At 44.7% G+C, this 19247-nt stretch overlaps 1 protein-coding gene across 9 annotated transcripts in view; it reads right to left on the bottom strand.

Moving 5' to 3' along the window:
• The window catches only part of LOC119435666 (neural-cadherin), a 259627-nt gene that overhangs the window by 190845 nt on the left and 49535 nt on the right, over positions 1 to 19247 (bottom strand). For all 9 annotated transcript variants that reach the window (XR_005188868.2, XM_037702430.2, XM_037702441.2 and 6 more), the window contains exons 10-15: positions 18163 to 18342; positions 16901 to 17059; positions 13932 to 14122; positions 13271 to 13460; positions 12176 to 12358; positions 1471 to 1657 (exon numbers count right to left, since the gene is read on the bottom strand). Coding sequence is in view for 8 of the 9 variants with exons in the window: in XM_037702430.2 (XP_037558358.1) it covers positions 1471 to 1657; positions 12176 to 12358; positions 13271 to 13460; positions 13932 to 14122; positions 16901 to 17059; positions 18163 to 18342 (1090 nt within the window). In the remaining variant the exon portion in view is untranslated. The remainder of the gene's footprint in view (positions 1 to 1470; positions 1658 to 12175; positions 12359 to 13270; positions 13461 to 13931; positions 14123 to 16900; positions 17060 to 18162; positions 18343 to 19247) is intronic.

The following is a 19247-nucleotide window of genomic DNA, read 5'->3' as shown; positions in this document are numbered from 1 at the left end:
CACCAACTTGCCTAACAATGCATGGATGGCAATGAATCACCAAAGCTTCTTGACACAATACGGAGAGTGTGCAATATTGTATCTTATCGACATGAGTGATAGACATGCTGTAATGCTACTGGGCTTCATATGGCGACAAGGGCAGCTTCAAGGCATGCACAGGTCAATGGGCACCTTTCCTTCTTGCTTGCTCGCATGGTTGTCAAAGGACTATACAGCATCAAGCAGGCAAAAGGGTACAAACAGGGAGAAAAAAGAGGTGATTACTGAGTCTCGCACCCCAACTGCTTGACAAACCGAGTACATAGTGACCGCATGCAGGGCCATGCTGTAAGCATTGATGTGCGTGTGGCGAGCTAAGGTGGAATTGTATATTTATTCACAAATTGAATATTAGTGCATACAGCCTCCTTACTAGTTACTATCTATCCTCTTTTCTATCCTCACTCCCTGCCCTTCACTCCTATTCTCCAGCAAACCTCTGCTAGCAGCTGTCCAGGCGCAAGTAATAATGTTAGACAGTTACAATGCAGTAAGCAGCCATTTTTCTTTCATTTCATCCTTTCCATCATTACTATAATAACACAATTACTACTACTAAGCATTATTGAAAAGAGGAGGGAGCCAAAGTAAGAGATGATTGAGGATTGCTAGGCTGTCTTGTCAATGATTCATCTCAGTAGTACACTAAAGGCACTGTAAGACAGTTAAAATTTCGTGATGGCCAACACCGCAGGAGTGCTTCACATTTGTTAGTCACCTGGCAGAAACCAAGGTGCACTATTACAGACCCATGGCATGCACATGTTCCATGCAACATTGGCTGCATTAATGCCATGCTGGCAGTTTATGCCATGTCACACATTCAGTTTGGCACTTTCCACCTGCATGGAAATTTTCCTTGTTCTGTCCAGCAGGAACACAGACAAACTTGGACAGCACTTACAGTAGTGGTCAACTGACCCAAACGCTGCTTCTATGGCGATCAGTAAAGCCTGCACGTGTGATCCGAGGCCAGATTACTGATGAGGACCACTGGTAAAACATAGCCACAAGCTTCCCACAACAGCTTGCTGCTAGCCAATCACTGTGCCCAATTCTTACTGCTTTTTCAATAGTCGCCAATGAAAACAAAGGTAGGGTGACAAACCGAATGGTGGTAACCATGTTGACAGCTGCCACGTTTGACACATAGCACGCATAGGTCATGTCCAAAAAACTAAGTGAGAAAAATATAGCGTTTGAAATCTGTTCACATTAGTTCAGACTAGTTCTACGTAGTAGGTAGCAGTGCCAAGAAAAGTGAATAGTTAATCAGTTCTTAAAGATCAGATAAAAAATTGATCGGTGAATGTAGTTGTACTTTAGCTAAAAATGCCAGCTCAATTTCACTGTCAACGGAAGTGCATATAATCCAGTGCTCATATATAATAAAAACACCAGAAAGCATGCAGAAGAATCCACACAGACCTGAGTTAGGCCGGTTGTCCGTCATGTGAGGCCTCGCTGACGGAGCACCATCTTCAGCTCGAACCAGGATTGCATAGGCCATCTTCTCCTCCCTGTCAAATTCTACCTTGGTGTAGATGTCTCCAGTTTCCCGGTCAATAGAGAAGTACTTGTCACCATGGTCACGCGATTCTATGGCATAGTAAACCTGGAGGCAAACACAACCCAGCATTCACTGTTAAGTGTGGCCCCACAGTATTGCTGCCGCATCTCTCATCATGGCCTCCACAATGCACACACAAGATTGCCTGAGAGCTCTCAATAGAAAGTATTCAAAATGCTTATACAATTTTTGTCAGAAAAGTTCGAGACTGATTCATAAAAAATTGTATATTCAGCTTGCAAACCAGTGACTGTCTTGTCAAAGTAGTTCCCTCAGCTACCGATACCTAGTTACCGCTGTTCGCAGAAATAACGGAAGCAAGCAGAGAAAGCCTCATCTGGGATGCTCGTCAGTTTGTTAGTCACAGCAGTTCTGATGGATGCCATATCTTCACGACGCTTCTCTGTCAACGGCAATGTCACATGGGTAAACAAAAAAAAACTAACGGCAATAGGTCAAGTAGATATAGGGAATGTCATAGAGCAGGAAAATGGTGTTTGGCCAGATATTCCTGGACTGGTGCTGCAGTGTTGGGCCCTCACGCTGAAGTGCAACAATAATCACTGTCCAGACGACAACACATCAAGATAGCACCACCGAACTGATTGGCACAAATGTGTGAGCACGACAAAGAGGAAGTTTTGGTTTACTGTTTATCCTATAGGCAAACATTCAGGATGCACCTAGCATCTAGAATAAAAAATGTGATTAACATTGTATTTTTTTTTTCCAATGGTTGCCGCTCCACTTTTTTTAGAGGGAGATGAACTGTGATATTGCCATTCAATGCTTTCTGGCTTCGCCTGCAGGTCGTACATGTAGCACCAACTTCAATTTGCAGCAGTGATACTCAACACAAATGCGAGATCACTTCTGGCCCTTTCGACAAGTTTAGCAACAATTGTTCCCCTGGTTTCTTGTGCACAATTTGAAGTTCGAAGATGTTAATTCGGTGTACATTGATCAAATTTGAATTCATCCTCATTTGCATACTTGTTTACATAAGCAATTCCAGCTGGACACAAGAATACCAACCTAAAGGCTATCACAATCAGTGCTTTGCCTGAGACAGCACTGTAATCAATTATTGTAGCCTTCTTTTCAGTCTTTCGATTTCAGATGCAAATTCAATATTTGCATTTATTTAAAGCATGTATCAATCATGCTTTATTATTCTATATGGCAAATATTCAGAACTAACTTAATATTCGATAGTGTGCTCATGAGATTTACATGTTTTTTCCTTATCAATTAACATAGCAGCATGGCGGCTTCAGGCATTATTCGCTGGTTGTGCGGTAGCAGAGCATATGCTTTTTGCATTTGTCTCTGCTTAAACAGTGACAATGTGCCAGACTTTCTGCTACTTCATGCACTTTGGTCATCGCAGGTAGCATGATTTGGGCAAGCTGTCCACGGTCCGAGTCACAGAAAAGATGTGCTTGCGAGGGAAAAGATAATCTGGCGGCAAACATGCATTCACACAGTAGGAAGCAAAAGCAAACAGCACAGCTAATGAATACACAAGCCATTGCTGCCCTCCTTTAGCCAGCCTCGAGACCACCTGTGCATCAAATTAAATTCAAGCAGGTGGCAAGCCGGTTCAAGACCTAAAGATGTAAACTCAAGAATGGCGAGGGCCTCACGGCTTGCAGTGTGAGAAAGGCACCAGCATCAAAAGCATGTCTTCATTCAACAAAGCCTGCTTTCACAGCCAAGCACACCTCCTAATTAGTTTAACACCACCGAAATTCTGCCACTTCATTTTGGTTGCATGCTCATGCCGCTTCGATCTCGCTTGTTTGCCGTCACCTATGTGGCACTTATTGTCCTCCAGTGCTTGACACGACAAGCGTGAACCGTGACAACTGGTGTGTGGCCATATGCCGACACGTTTAGGAATATTTAATGCCATAGACTAATGCACCCATTAGTATAATCAGACGGCCAGTGTGAATCATTCAATATACTGACTTAACAAGGGTCACATAGTCAACATGCTTTTACTGTAATGGCTTACTATGCCATTTTCATTCTTGTCAGAATAATTATGTTGTTTCAACATGTCAAAGTAAAAATGCCCCTGCATTTGATTACACAATATTCAATTTGATAAGTGAAGCTAGTCAGTTTTGTTGCCAATGCCAACTACAGTCAACCTCCGATATTTCGGGCTCCCTAGGGGCAATGAAAATGTCCGAAGAATCAGGCAGTCCAAAAAAAAAAAATTAATGCAAGCCTTTTACTGCCCCCCAAGGGCTCAAATCGCCACAGCCATGTCTGAAATAGCTCTGAAGGCATGCCAGTACACTAATTAGGCGTATCGGTGCTCGTACTGCGACAGGAGATGGAGGTGCATACGTGTATAATTGTGGAATACATATTGTGACCCGTGACAACTGTCCCTTCCTACTCTTGGTATGCTTCACCGCAATACTTCGTGTATTCTTCACTGCATAACACTGCTGTATTGAGGCGAAGCTGAATTTTAGGAACTGGCATTATTCAGCGCATTGTGCTTTCCAAACTTCGAAGCCAGTGGCGAGGATTACAAAAGCGGAGTCGGCGCCATTGCTAACAGTGGCAAATTGTTTTAATGAAAAACATGGCACCGAACAGCAAGAAGCTTGGTAGCGAATGTCGAAGTCGCTAGGCCTAGCGTTGGCATGGTGGTGGCTACGGCTGCCAGCGGATCTGCGTGCGAGAACGCCTGTTCAAGATGGCGAGATAATCAAAATGATGACGGTAGTGGCTTCTATCAACACCGTTTCAGACCTGGGGTCATTAAAAGTCCAGAAAATTGTACGGCGAAGGGTTTTTGCGTCCGAAATTTCAGATGTTCTTATACATTGACTATGGGGTACGTGACGGTGTCGCAAAGGCGTCCGAATTATCGGGCATGTCGAAAAATCGGTCGTTGACTATGCTATAGTTGGTAAGCACCACGACTACACAACAGAAAATAAATTATGCATAACTAATCATTACGGGGTCCCAATGTCATTATCCCAGCAGGATTTTGTTAAAGGAATACGGACACAAAATCTGAAAATTGTACGAAAATGCGGGAAATGAATCCCCAGTGTGTGATTACACCGAAAAGAAGTAGTCACTAAGCTCATTTTTGAACCGATGGCTTTATTTTTGCCGTTTTTGTGAGCGCGCGCCTCGCCGCCCGACCCACGGAAGTTGGAAGGCGTGACGTCACGACACCCTCGTCGGATAGCCAGCCGGCCGGCTACGGTCATTCGAAGCGCGCCGACGCCGCCATCGCGAGCATGGATTCAAGTTCTGGTGCCTCTACCAGCGATGAGTACACGTCTGAAGTCGAGGACCATTCCAACTTGGAAAGAAATATTACCGCTTACGGTCACGAGCCTTCCGCGTCAAGCGACGAAGAAGAGCAGGCGGCCATAGAAGTCCCGGTCAGGTTTTCACGAACCGTAGCGCGAAGATTTCGCTCTACACCAGACACTTGTGCCAGAATTATTTGTAATTTCCTCTGTAAACTTGCTTTTTCAAGAACGCACGCAGGCAAGGCAGCTGCGGGTACTTCAGCACTGCGTGGATGACTGAGTAGTAGTTTGTGCCGTCGGCGTGAGCAACTGCTGTGAGGTACCAGTACCTCCAAGACTCTCACGTCCACTTCTCCAGCCGATCGACAGATGGCAGCACCTGTCTGGCATTCTGCCCAGTTTTTTCTGCTTTTCTGTGGAGAAACAGAGCTGTGTGTGTGTCTGATCTCGTAAGTCGCGCTTGCTAGCCTTGTATTGTTTTACTATGCTTTTCCAACATTTTGAAAGACATTACTGCCTTCAAGCCCAGCCTCGGGCATCTCGCCCCAGCCTCGCCCTCACACCACTCAAGAAGGCTGCAAGTGAACGAAAACAGCACCGACATCTTTTCTTCTCTTTTCCAACACGCCGCTTATCATTTCTGCCTTGCGTTTTCGTGAGAAGACCGATGACACAGCGTCAGGCTTTAAGCATTGCCTTTTCAGCTGCATGCCGAGGCTGAAAGCACAGCCGGGCTGGTCACATAATCATCGTTGACGAAGTGGTCCGCGCAAATGAAGTCATTTTTTAGAGGTCTCCAGGCTGTGCGTGATGGCTGACAGGCAGGTACCCAAAGTTTATGCACCTTCTCGTCTCTGAGAAACCTGTGCGACGGCGTGTCACGACCGACGATGCTGTTATAACAGCCATGTCGCGGCATTTCCTTCCGTCGCGACATTGCGTCAATACCGAGCGACGACCGCGGGAAGGCACCACCTGTACCACCTGCATGGAGCGCCGACGGGGATAACGTTTCGGACGGGCCATGTGCGAAGATCGCCGAAAGGGGTTAAACAAACGCTGCAAGGGACCGACACCTCCGTAAATACTGCAACGGCTGTGGCCGACCTTGGCCGCGTGCGCGCGGGTGGGTGTTATGAAGTCAAATTTCAGCTACTGCCGGCGGCCGCTTGGAGGCAAGGTGCAACAGAAAAGATGTTTCTCGTTATTTTTTACAAAGCAGCTTGTTGTATTCGTCATTTTCAACAGTTCAACTTTTGTTCCGATGCAAAAAACCACCCGCCAACTTTTGTGTCCGTATCGCTTTAAAGCCAACCAGCCGCTGGCCGAAGATACGACATGGACGAGTCGTGCATTCGCAAATGGTTTTTTGCAGAGATTTGAACGTTGTTGTATGCAGTAATTTCCGCAAGTTATACACAAGTTTTTCCTTCTTTGTTCCTTTTCTTTTTGATTTTTACGTATGCTGTATGTTGCAAGACTTAACCATCATCGCTGTGAGGCAATCAATACCGTAAAAACGTGCATCTAATAAGGATCCTGCAATTATTAGTGTCAAATTTCTGCCTCGTATTATCTGTGGATCCAAACCAAAATTTCAGCTAAAATCGTTATTGCTGCATGGCTATCACCCTCATCGTTATCTAGCAGACAGGAGGCGCCATCTAGAGACTGCGCAGGTTTGGCCGCCATAACGTACTTGCAGAAAGAAGCATGGGCGAGCATCCAGAGGGACTTGTGTGTTGCACTTTAAAGTGTGGTATTTCGAACGCCCCAATGGCACACAACATGACTATTTCTGCGAAGAGTTAAAGGCAAGGAACAGTCCGAAGACAGCACAATCGAAGCAGCGATGGTTGAAGCGCCAAGTCCGATGTAAATAAATGTTTTCGCTGAGTTCGCCTCGCTCATATAAATGCGCATGAAACTTTTCTGCACTGCTTAATTTTCACACTGATTCTGTGTCCGTAAATTCAAGATTCATGATGGCTGCAAGCACAGCACAATAATATGAGCAACCCTGCAAAAAAGCACACGATTAGGTCCAATACTACGGTATCTCGATACCAGAGCCTAAAACAAAGAAGCACAAGCTGATCAAAATTTTTAATTCCTATTGCAGTCAATATTTTAGCCACTAGAATGCTTTAAAATTTCTTTGTTCCTTGTTAGATCGCTCCGCACCTCCCCTCCTTCGCGCAGCCCTCGTTGCTCTCCTCTCCCATCAGCCGGCGCACCTCGTTGAGAAGCACACTCACTACCGCGCTTTTCCCGCAGAAGTTGTACTAAAAACGGTATTTCATCACCCGTGGCTGCACTTCAAGTGGTACAGTCGACGACCGATAATTCGGACTTCACGGGGATCGTAAATAAGTCCGAACTATCGAATGTCCGAAAAAACAAATGTGCCCAAAAAAGATAATTTTATTTACGTTTTAATGCCCGAAGTCGAGAGTATGACGGAGCCAGTCTGGTCGGGGATGATGCATACTTAAAAGGAAGAGATCGAGACTCGCAAGATCAAAAATCGCAACGAAGGAAATCTGCCGTCCATGTATGCCAAATGCCTTGGTCATGTCTTGAGCCGCATATAAAAAGGGCGCAAGCTCTGCCGCATGTTTTATTGTGAACAAGGCTCCCGTGAGGGAGCCGAATCGTTAATGTATATTTAATTATATTTAAACCTTTTTTGGTCAGTGTCTCGATCTCTTCCTTTTAAGTTATTATGCCCCTGTACAAAGAAGAAGTGGTCGATTCGTTGCTGCACACACTTCCACTTACGTGCAACCAAGAACGCCTATATTTCTGCCGGTTTTCTGTCGGTTTTCTGTCGCTGTATGCCAATGCAAGTACTGCAAAGGCTCGAGTCAGATCCGCACGGCACATCATCATCTGAGTTAGAGTCGGTGTTTGACGGTGGGAGAACTTGGTCAATTATTTCGTCACTGTTCAGGTTGGCACACAACACCGCGCTGTCGAAGTCTGCAAAGTCTTCAAATGTAACAGTGGCAGTAATCGGCACACCGCAGCCTAGCAGGTCATCAATTATGTCCGCATTTGAGCTCGTTGTGGTAGGCGGCAGTTGAGGCTCTTCAGGCTCTTCAGTTGAGGAGTCGGGCTCATTCGGACTGCGACTCAAGACACATTCAGAGTCAGACTGCAACGGGAGCGTTGGTGCCATTTGACACGGCCTGTTGATAACTTCACGAGAAAGACTTCTTGGAGCCAGCAGAGCGCTGTTTGCAACGCCAACTTAACAAACAGAATGGCAAGAGCAGGCCATGCGCTGGAATGCCAGAATAGGATGCGATGATCGCAATGTTGATGCGACCTCACAATTCAGGCAAAGCCTCCCGGATCAGCATTAGTAATTTAATCGGAGGCGTAGTGCTGCAACTGAGACAAGGCCTCAGAAATTACCATTTTACGTGTAATCTCTGAGGCCATACTTCGTGTCTCAACGAGGTTGCCAGAGGAGATAATGGCGGCAGAATCCACGTAGTACGCTACAGTCACGGAAGGAGTCCAGATAATCGAATATAGAGCTTGCGGCTGTCCGAAATATCAGTCGACTATGCACATTAAGTCTACAAGGCCATCGGCCGTGCCGCGAAGCTCTCCGAATTACCGAGCATGTCCGGATTATCGGTGTCCGATTTATCAGTCGGCGACTGAATGGTGTTCTATGGAAGGGGAAATAGGGATCAGAAAAGGCCGCACTATAGCCAGTTCTGTGATATTAACGGTTACGCTACGAGTGGTTTAAGCTCTACAGAAATAATTTTTTTCTTTTCTGACAGGACGGGGGGTATTGTGCAGGTTGCAGTAAAGACACGAGAGACTGAGATGCAAATTAAATGTTATACTGTTCCATGCTAGCAACAGCACCTGGTCCACAACGTCATTGGTGTTGGCCACTGTTTAGCATGCGGATTTGATTTTCACTCTTTTTGTTGTGCCCACTGCCGAAAGAAAACAGCTCTAGCTTGTGCCGGCGTTGGCACAGATCTATTGCTTCACTTATAGCAGCCAACAGCAGTGGGAGGACATCACAGAACAAGGGTGAAAGTAGCAGCTATGCACGTAGCTATGCTGTCAAGCGAACACTTTCGTTTTGCTGCAGAGCCACCAAGATGGCGGATGGCGCCTTGCGACAAGTTGATCGATGGCGTTTGACATTTTAAATACAGTCGAACCCACTTATAACAATATTCAGGTGCCACAAAAATTCCATTCTTATAACCGATAATTGTTATAACTGGGTTGCATGAAAAACAAATCAAAATAGGGGGATGGCAGAGCTGTTGTGGGAAAACTATAATGGCGGGGAGGCCAGTGCCCCTCCACACTACCCTCCTCCACACGGCTGCTTATTATATTGAGTCGTTTAACTGTTAAACTCAGCTTCTTGTGCGCTCCGATCGCGTGTAACAAGTTGCGGCTGTCGGCGTTCAAGAATGTCACTGCTATGTACAGTAAAACCTCATTAATTCGGATTTCGTGGGACCTAAAAAATTTCCAAATAAACAGAATGTCAAATTATCGAGGGTATGAAGAAAACAATAAACAAATGCTTTCTACGTCAACACACCTTTATTTATTGAATGAATCAGCAGAATCCTATTTCTATTTTGCACAACGGCAGTGCGGAAGCTGCAATTATCATCTCGTGACTGATTTGCGCTCGCAGCGGCAAAGGCCTCGCGCCTTCTTTCACGGCACGCGGCGCCCATCTTCATCTGAGACACGCTTTTCACTACTGGGCGCACAACCCGATAATTTTTTTGCCAGGTCGTCAACCATCGCGATATAGACGATGCTTCTCATCCTTGACAGCTTTGCACCGAGTAAAAACGAAACTTCTGTTTACTGCAACTGCTGTGGACGAAATTGCGGCCGCTATCAACGTGATCATGTATGGCGACTACACAGTCATCGTTGTGAACTTAGAAGAAGCGCACTATAACCACACGCACGGGCCAGGGAAACGGGGTTCATTAAAGTAGTCACACCGAACAAACGTAACCGGCGGACGTGCAGTCTCCTTCCCGGGTTTCACGGCACCATAATGTAAGGAACGATGCGACTGCATGTCCGCCGGTTACGTTTGTTCGGTGCGACTACTTAATGAAACCCGTTTCCCTGGGCTGTCTGCGTGGTTATAGTGCGCTTCTTCCTCTGTTCACAACAACGCTTTGACAGCTGTAAGGGCGCGAACACTTAGAAGTGCCAAACGTCCACAGAAAGAGGTCTTCTGTCCTGAGGGAAGGCAGGTCCCCTATTAGTTTCCCCTATTAGTTTGGTGCTTATTCCTGCATGAAGACCCCCAAAAAGCTGCAATTGACCGCCTAAATCCTCAGTACGTACTAGTCGTTCAGTGCCCCAATTCTTAAGCGATGAGCAAATGGTTTGATTTTCTAATCGAATCAAATTGGAGGGAAACGTTCTCTTGCAAAATATTTTGGTAGTAAGATTTCTCGTTTTTCTTGCAAAAGGACCGAGGAAGTAAAGGGTGTATGCATATATCCTTTGAACAGATTAAATGCTGACAAGTCAGGTCAAGCTTTAAAATACCAAGCTTCACCTGACAACAACAAGCTTGTAAACAAAGAACAAGCCCGTAAAGGCGTCATATATCTTCAAATTACTATCACAATTACACAGATGGAAGAAAGGAACTACACATAATTTAATTAAAATATAAAGATTGGTTTTCAGTCTTGCATCATACGCTTGTGTCAGAGGTAAAATGACATTCAGGAATGCCGTTCAGGAGCAATAAACAGTCTGCTAGAATTCTGTTTGGTTACGGCAAATCACAGTAAATGAAAACAGAGCTGCGACAAAGTTCTACGCACTTGGTTGGTGCATTGTTTTAACCAAACAGTGCACCCTGTGTTAGTGATAAAAATATAAAGTAAACCAGGACAACAAGCATAAGAGTGAATAATTGGGCATAACAAATCTACAAGCACCTCCAGAAAGCACCGCTCTGTGTGTGCAGTTTTCCTCTTTATTGGTGTCTTGTTCCATGTTGTATATTGGCAGAAGAGATGGACCTTTGGCAAGGTACAACTACAGTAGAACCCCGCTGTTACGTTCCCGGGTGCTGCGTTTTCCCGGCTGTTACATCGTATTCGGCCGGTCCCGGCACAGCTCCAATAGAACCCAATGCATTGGTAACCCCGCTGTTACGACGCAACTGTGGGACCATTCCCGCATAATACGTTGCGAACTGCCACCCCACGCCGGCCGGACCGGCCATTTTGACTTTTCATGTCACTTGGCTTGGTTGCTTGACGATGGCATTGGCCGCCCAAAGTACCGGGGGCGACACTTATGACGTATTTTCGGTTTCCGCCAGCAAAAGTATGACCCTTGAGATCCGTATTTGCCATCTAAAGATGCTGTCTATGACGCGTTGCGGCCCTAAAATTGGTTTTGGCTCATAGATGTTCCGTATAAAGTCCAAGGGCGATAACGCCGTAGCTGCGCACCGTATGCTGTATGTGCGAGTGAAAGCGTGCGAGGAGAGCCGACGACCGCGTCTAAATCTCGCGTGCGAAAGAAAGAAAAGCAGGGAGGAAGCGCACCTTCTTCCGTTGCGCTCGAGGCACCGGCGAGGGAGCGAGGGGGGAGGGCTAGCGGGCAGCGTTGCGCTCTGGCATCAACTGCAAACTGCGCGCGGTCGCGCGGGCCATATCTTGAAAGTGATCTACGTTGGGGGCAGAGTCTACGCAGTGTAGGTACGTCGACAGCTCGTAGCTTTGTGCGTGCTGTGTGTTCTCGGCGCTCAGTTTGCGTTGAAGCGATACACAACAGCACGAAGGTCACTTCGCTCGCTTCTGCAGCGGCACTTAAATTCCTCACGCCAGCGTTTGACAGCGCGTGTCCACGCTCATCGATTGTGATGTGCTCATGTTTGCCTGTGGGCGCTGACACCATGCTTGTTAATATAGTTAAGCAAATGTTTACAAGTTTATACGGACGATAAAACTACTATTCTTACTTTGTATAGCTGTCTACTAATTTGCTATTGCAATCGATACTTCAGCTGTCTGGCGAAAATACAACTTTTTTTTCACACATAAGAATTAAAATAATACTGTGTGCAGTTCAACACCACTCCCATTTTTCAATTTTTCCTGGTTCCCGGCTCTTGCGTTCCCCGGCTCTTGCGTTTTTTTTTTTCGTTTTTTTTTTACGGTCCCCTGAAAAACGTATCAGCGGAGTTCTACTGTAATACTAGCATTACCAAAGTGATTACCTTGTTATTGGGGTAGGTACCATCCTTGTCCTGGGCTTGGACCTGGGTCACCTTGGTCCCCGGTGGCAAACCTTCCAACACTGTCTCTTGCTCCCGCTCTATAAAGAGGGGGATCTCATCGTTGACGTCCTCAAGGACTATGTAGACAGTTGCTTCAGATGCCAACTGTTGGATACCATTGTTCTGGAGAAAAGATAGTTTTCATGAGCATTAAAGGATTATAGCACCCCTTTGGCACACAAATCATTAGGCTGTAAAGCAAACACAGAATGTGAATGTACAGTTGCTGGTCATAAGAAGGAAAAGTGCACTACTGCCCATGAAAAACAGATCGCTAAAAAAAAACTCTTCCATTGACAAAAAAAAAAATTTTAAAGTGGCTGGAAGTCGCAACAATTCATCAAAGAGGGCCATAGAAGCATTTAGGTTGGGCATATGTCTGTATGGAAACAGTAACAAAAAAAAAAACTACAACAACCATTACACCGTCCCACTTTGCTTTCCAGTACTCTGTGTATTAAGAAAAAAAAAACTTGTTTGGAAACCGAAAGACTGAGCAATCTATGAATATTTTTCCCTCAAGGATAAAAAATTTTTTTTTCCTACTCGTGAATATTTCGCTGGAACGAAATGTTTGTATAAATGCACCTCGGCACTTTTCCTTGCCTCTACCAAGTGGAGGGACGTGGTAACTGAAGCAGTCACAGTGACAATGATGTTTCTTGCCAATTTCTATGAGGAGTTGCCCGAGCAACACCTCAAGTACCTTTAGGTAAATTATGAATGTGCCTGATTATGAAGTTATAGCTCAACAATCATTTATGAGTATTACTGGAGTGCAGCGAATACTTCAGTCAAGAAGCAGCACTGCCTTCCAATCGGCAGAGTCAAGGAGCGTTCAGTCTGGGCATAAACCATTGGTTTCTGGTGCTTAATTCTATTTGGTACATAAGAAAGTTGGTTCTGCTCAGACATAAAGCAGTGCCCATCAAGCACACACATATTAATTTTAACAGAAAATTTCAGTGTAATAGAAAATGGAGCCACTACATTAAAAAATTGCTGTTCAACATCCTGAGAAAGAAATGCACCTACCTCAACTCGAACAGTGAGATTGTACTGCTGGATACGTTCATAATCCAGAGGATAATTGACCACCAGCTCTGCTACTGTGTGGCCATTCTCCACCTTCTGGTTCAAGTAGAAAGTGTCCTTCTTGTTGGTCTGCTCGGTACTTCCTTTCATCAGTGTGTAGAACACATCAGGATTCTCCGGGATTCCAGATCTGAAAGGATCACCAACAGTATCACTTTCAAGACTTCTGAGGGCAGCCAATTCCTTAGAACCTATTACGCAACAAAATGAGAAGGATCATCCACCGACATTCTGCTGAAATAGCTCCAACGCAAGCATCCTGCCATCCCAAAGGTGCCCTTACAGATGGTCGTCTGACATACCGATAACCACAGTTCAAGTTTCAATTACAGAAGAATGTTTTCACAATTATTTTTCTCAAAAAGAAGGAATACTAAATTCAGGGCACTCTGGCTTGTCCAGGTATGAACAGAATTTTAAAAGCAGGCCTAACGAGGCTGTGATAGAACACTTCTTACTAGACAATCTTCGGCAAAGTAGCATATTATCATTCCAATCATGCCCTACAGCGAATAAATCCACGAATCTCTAAGATGTTCACAATCTATTCCTACTCCAGACGACTATTCTACTCCAGACGCCAGATGACTATTCTACTCACCTGGCTTTGATGGAAATGACGCGGCTGCCAACTTCAAGGTTTTCCTTAATGAATATTGGACCATACACAGGCTGGTCCCATATGGGAGGATTGTTAGCCCTGTCAACCACATCAATGATCACTTCCACAGTTGCTTGGTGCTGAGGAACTCCTTTGTCCAGTGCAATGGCTCGCAGCTGATACTGGTCACGCTGTAAATAGAAGACTAACATCAGGTACAAGGAAAGTGCAAGTGGAAATTTCAGAAGTTTAAGACTATAAAATTGGCTTTAAAGCCACAGACAGTAGATTTAAAAGGTTAGTCCAAAGTTGGTTGAAAGCAATCAGTTTCTTTTTCAGCAATTTGGCTGAATTTAATGCATCAAATCTATTCTTTCTACCACGCTACAACTTTCATAAAAACATCATACCAAGAAGAGAACTAAAATGCCAGACTTTAAAGGTTAGACTATTTTAATGCCTTAGTAGCATGCAAACACGAAACAAATTTATACGTAACATTCCCAATATGCTTTCGAATTTTCGTGCAGGATTGGCCAAACAACTAGCAAAGGATACTTTTTTTTTTTTTTCAACCAAAGAAAAGGGATTGTTCTTACAGTATGTTATGGTTTCACAATTTCATGTGGAGCAAATTGCAAGCTTGTTGTGGTGCAAGATAAGCACAATTCAGACACTGAGGTGAATATATATCAGAAAACTGGCATCAGATGCTGCAAAGCAAAAGTATGGCAGTTTTGACAGATTTCAGGGGTTCAATGCCCAGAAAGAGCCGAGAAAGCTACAGGAAACAAGGAGGGCTCAAGGCATGACTAGCATCCCTCCAGCCTTGAGGTAGCTTGATGAGCGCCATATTACCTAGGCTTTCAGGATGAAATGTACAAATGTGAGTATTGTGTGTTTGGCCCAAATGTTTCATGTTCTACTTCTCATTTCTTTTCATTGACAGCTTCATATACATGCCGTAGATACTTTATAACCATGTAATGACTGATTTCTACCCATCTCAGAGATGAACTAGACAGTGTAGAAGAAGCCAAAAGACACAAGGCACTTAGAAATGAACTGCAGACAGCACGTTCAGATCTCATATTGTCACAGATACAGAAAGCATTTCTTTAGCAGCTACACAATATTCCATTGTATGATAAGAACTTTCCCCACCCTACTCAAGCTTGAACACACCTCACTCTTAAATTTCATTCCTCTCATGGTGCAGTGGATACTGAACAGTCCAAGGACAAAATCTAGTAGACTGAAATTGCTAAAACACAAAGTGAAAGCAAGTTTGGCACACTAAATGAGCATATTAAATTGCCGATACAGTCGAGTCCCACTACATCGAAATTCACGGGACGCGCAAAAAATTTTGTTGTGGCAAACTTCGTTGACGCGAAATTGGTTTGTATATATGTACGCCAAACAGCAAAGCCGCGAACGAAACCGAAACTATCGTCCGGGAAATCTTCGCGATGGCGTGGGGGCAAACGTTTAGACATAGCGAAGGCAGTCGATAAAGTGTCAACTTCACGAGAGAATGCATTTCGCGCCGCTGTTACACCATTTTTCGTACATTGCGATCGACGCCTAATCCAACACGCACGCGCGCACCCGGCCGATCGCGAAACACTCATATTGCGGCACATGCACCGTCGCAATGAAGCAGTTTGAATTATCACAATTTCACTGCATATTTATGACAAAGTCGGCAAGCTTGGCAAGCTTGCACTTACCGGAAGCTTTATTTCTATAAGTCTGTCAGCCTGGATTTCTTACGCTTCACGGCAAGCAAAGGCGTTACGCGAGTCTCACAGTCCGTTAAAGAGCCATCGCAATGTCATTTCGTGATAGCCACCATAGTCGCGAGTTCCGATAACTTTGCTGATGAGGTGAAAAGGATCCATAACATTCAAAGCAGTCGCCGAAGTCAGTGTGTCTAGCGGATTGTCAATTTCCCCAGACGATGAGACGTTAGCATCTTGTTGACAACAGCAGTTGCGGCGCAGCCGCTCGGGTGCTATCTTGAAAGCAATCTGCAACGTGCACAAAGTGATCGCCCATGCGGGGCTCATTTCAAAGCGATCTGCGATGTGGGCAAAGTGCCACTAGTGCCAGTAGAGTCATGTGCGCTGTGCTTTTGACGCTTAGTTCGCGGTAAAGCGAGAGACGGCACGGAGGTCAATTCGCTTGCTGCTATTGCCGCGCCTTCTCACTCCAGTGTGTTGACACCGAGTTTCCGCTGTTATCGAGTGACATATGTGTTCATGTTTACCTGAGCGCGCGTGACACCGTGCTCAGTAATTTAGTTAGCGAATGTTTACAAGTTTATATTGCCAATAAAACTACTATCCTTAGTTCCTATAGCTGTCTACTAATCTGCTATCGCAATCGATGCTTTGCCTTGCGGGCGAAACTGCGAGATTTTTTCCTTCCGCTTTCTGCCTCGGCAATCATATATGCCTTCTCCTTGAGAGAGAGAAATTTACGCTTCTTCATTGGCGTAGCCATTTCAACTGGACACAGACTACAGAAAACAGCAGCAATTGCGGTGATCCCCTGCAGTCTCGCGCAGGCGCGTGATGACCATGCGTGGCTATGGACTGCAGTGGCTTAAATCGGTACTTTGAATTTGATTTCGTTCGCGAAAACCTCGTTTAAGCGGACATACGATCGTCACAGCTTTGAGCAGTTCCAATTTCAATTCAGTCCCAGTTTCGTTCTCGAATAGTTCGTTGAAGCGGAAATACCGAATAAAACGCCTTCATTATGAAGGGAGTTTTTTTGTATTACTTTCTATGGGCAGTTGACGGGGAATCGGAAAATCTTCGTTGTGGCGGAAATTTCGTAACAGTATTCGTTGTAGGGGGATTCGACTGTACTTTCAGCAAATTTTCACAATTTGAATATTTACTGCAATAATGGGAAATCTACTCAGAAAAGGCAAACAGAAAATTTCTTGAAATACTAACATCAAGGGCCTTTTGCAGGCTTATCCAGCCAGAGTCTGGGTTGATGGAAAAATAAGCAAGGTGATCAGGGTCATAAGGTGCTGTCAGATTGTAGACAATGGCACCGTTGTTATCCGCATCTTCGTCAGAAGCAGAAACTCGCAGGATATGAATCCCAACCTAAAAATTCAAAAACAAAAAAAAGGATTATCTTAGACTGTGAAGAAGAAGACGCGCCATACAGGGCACAATACAGGGCACTACCATCACTATAGACAGGAAAGGAGATGTAGAAGAGCAAGAAAAATTAAGAAGCAAGGACAGAAAAACCATGAAATGTTTTATTCGCAGCGTAAGTAACCTCCAGTGCACATCTCATCCCCTATACAGTCGTCGACCTATTTTCCAGACCTCGCGGGGGGACCGAGGAATAGTCCGAAAAACTCATTCACCCGAAAAAATATGAATTTATTATGCTTAGAGTGGCATAAAAAAAATCTCTAATACTAAGCAAATTTGATCGCCTGCCTCATACTAAACTTGCAGGCGATCAAATTGGCTTAAATTTTGTGCAAGACTGGCGTCTCCATACAGTTGAGAAGAGCGTCACGGCTTTAGTGATCTCCATTACCGGAGATCGCCATGGATATCGAAGAAATGATCCCCATTACTTCGCACCACTTCGCTCTCGCGAAAGCACAGGTGGTGGCGCTGATCACACAAATGCGAAGCCGCATGACCACACAAAAAGATGTGATGACGGCTCCGAGACACACCTGCTCTGTGGACACACCACGTGCAAAATCGCAATAAAAACTGATCCTGCATTTAGTGATTATGTCGACAGTGCTGACTGAAAAAAAGAAAAAAGTGCCATCCCCTGGAGCGTTTTGTCAGATAAGGAAGATCGGGCATGGCCTCTGAGACCGAAGGACGGCACGCGCAGCGTGCGCCTGCCAATTTTGGAGGCTATAGTGCGGGCTACTCTAAGCTAAGCCTGGCCAAGCCAGCGAAAAACATGGCAGCCTCCAAGCTCAGGTAGCATGGTTCGGAACGAGCGATTTAGTCCGGAAACTAGCTTCTGGGCCTAAATTCGTCCGAAAAATTGGTCGCGAAAATGCATTAGCTCTATGAGAACTAAGACAGTGCATTTATGAAGTCCGGAATATCCAACAAGTCCGAAATTTTGGAGTCCAAAAAATTCGTCTGCGACTGTACTTACTTAGTAAGCAAAGAGAAAAAATGAATGTAACACATAGACATGAATTTTCAAAGAAACCCACCTGCGTATCCTGCTTCACATTCTCTCTATACTCTTGTCTGTCAAATAGAGGCGGGTTGTCGTTGATATCCGTTATTTCCACTTTGAATGAACACACTCCTTCCAAGGGTGGGCTACCACGATCCGTTGCCTTTACTGTGACACTAACAAAGCGGCCATCGTCACCTTCCCGGTCAAAAACCTGCATTAAAGGAAGCATTAGAGTAAGTAAAGTGCCATAGGATGAAACTGTATGTTACCTTAGCAAGTAGCAACACATAAATTAAGCACTTCTTTCTCACTCAAGCTTCCAAAGACTGCAGAAAAAGTGTTAATAGTAGAATGTTTGTGGTAACATGCAAAGCCACAGCTCCTCTTTAATGTGCAGTTAAAGCAAGGTAAGTCAGCATTTAATGGTCAACTATGGCTTTAAGTTGGCTATACATGCTACGCATACAGCAATCTAACTACTCAATCATAATGGCCACAATTTCAAACATTTTCACCATGGCGTATGACTCATACATCAAGCACAGATCCCTCCTCAGCAAGCAAATGAATTAAATGAATGCACCCACGCACTCGTCCCCCAACACTGTTCCCAGTGACAATGAGAGATCATGGCCGGGAGCACATAATACTATAGACTCAGAGCTTTTTTGAACAGCAACCAGCATCAACAGTGCCTTTAATGCTCCCGTGTAGTAGAAACAAAGCTCTTCACCATTATCTTACTTTCAAGCAGAGATACCACGAAGAAAGTAAAATATTTAAATACATTAAGAAATTTCAGAGCATTCAAATATTTCGTATAGTGGAAGTAATCAAATATTTCATTTTAAATATTTGCAAGGCTCAAAGACTGCTGGTAGTTCTACTGAATTGGTCGTGTTTTCACAATCTATAAAGGTTGGTTGTATTGTGAAAGTTTCTCAGCTACCTCACTGATAACATGGATGACAGATTGTCGAATATCCCTTTCTAAAGCCACCCGGTTATATGGGTTGATTGAAGTCAACTGTTACCCTCATTCTATTCATAATTAATACCTAGGTTAGTCAATGATTTTTTACAATACCATGAGCAAGGTAATGGGCCTAAATTTCT

The sequence above is a fragment of the Dermacentor silvarum genome, chromosome 1 (genome assembly GCF_013339745.2).
Source record: "Dermacentor silvarum isolate Dsil-2018 chromosome 1, BIME_Dsil_1.4, whole genome shotgun sequence".
NCBI lineage: Eukaryota > Metazoa > Arthropoda > Arachnida > Ixodida > Ixodidae > Dermacentor > Dermacentor silvarum.
Note: the sequence above shows the minus strand (reverse complement) of the source record. Positions and strands in the feature narration are given on the sequence as shown.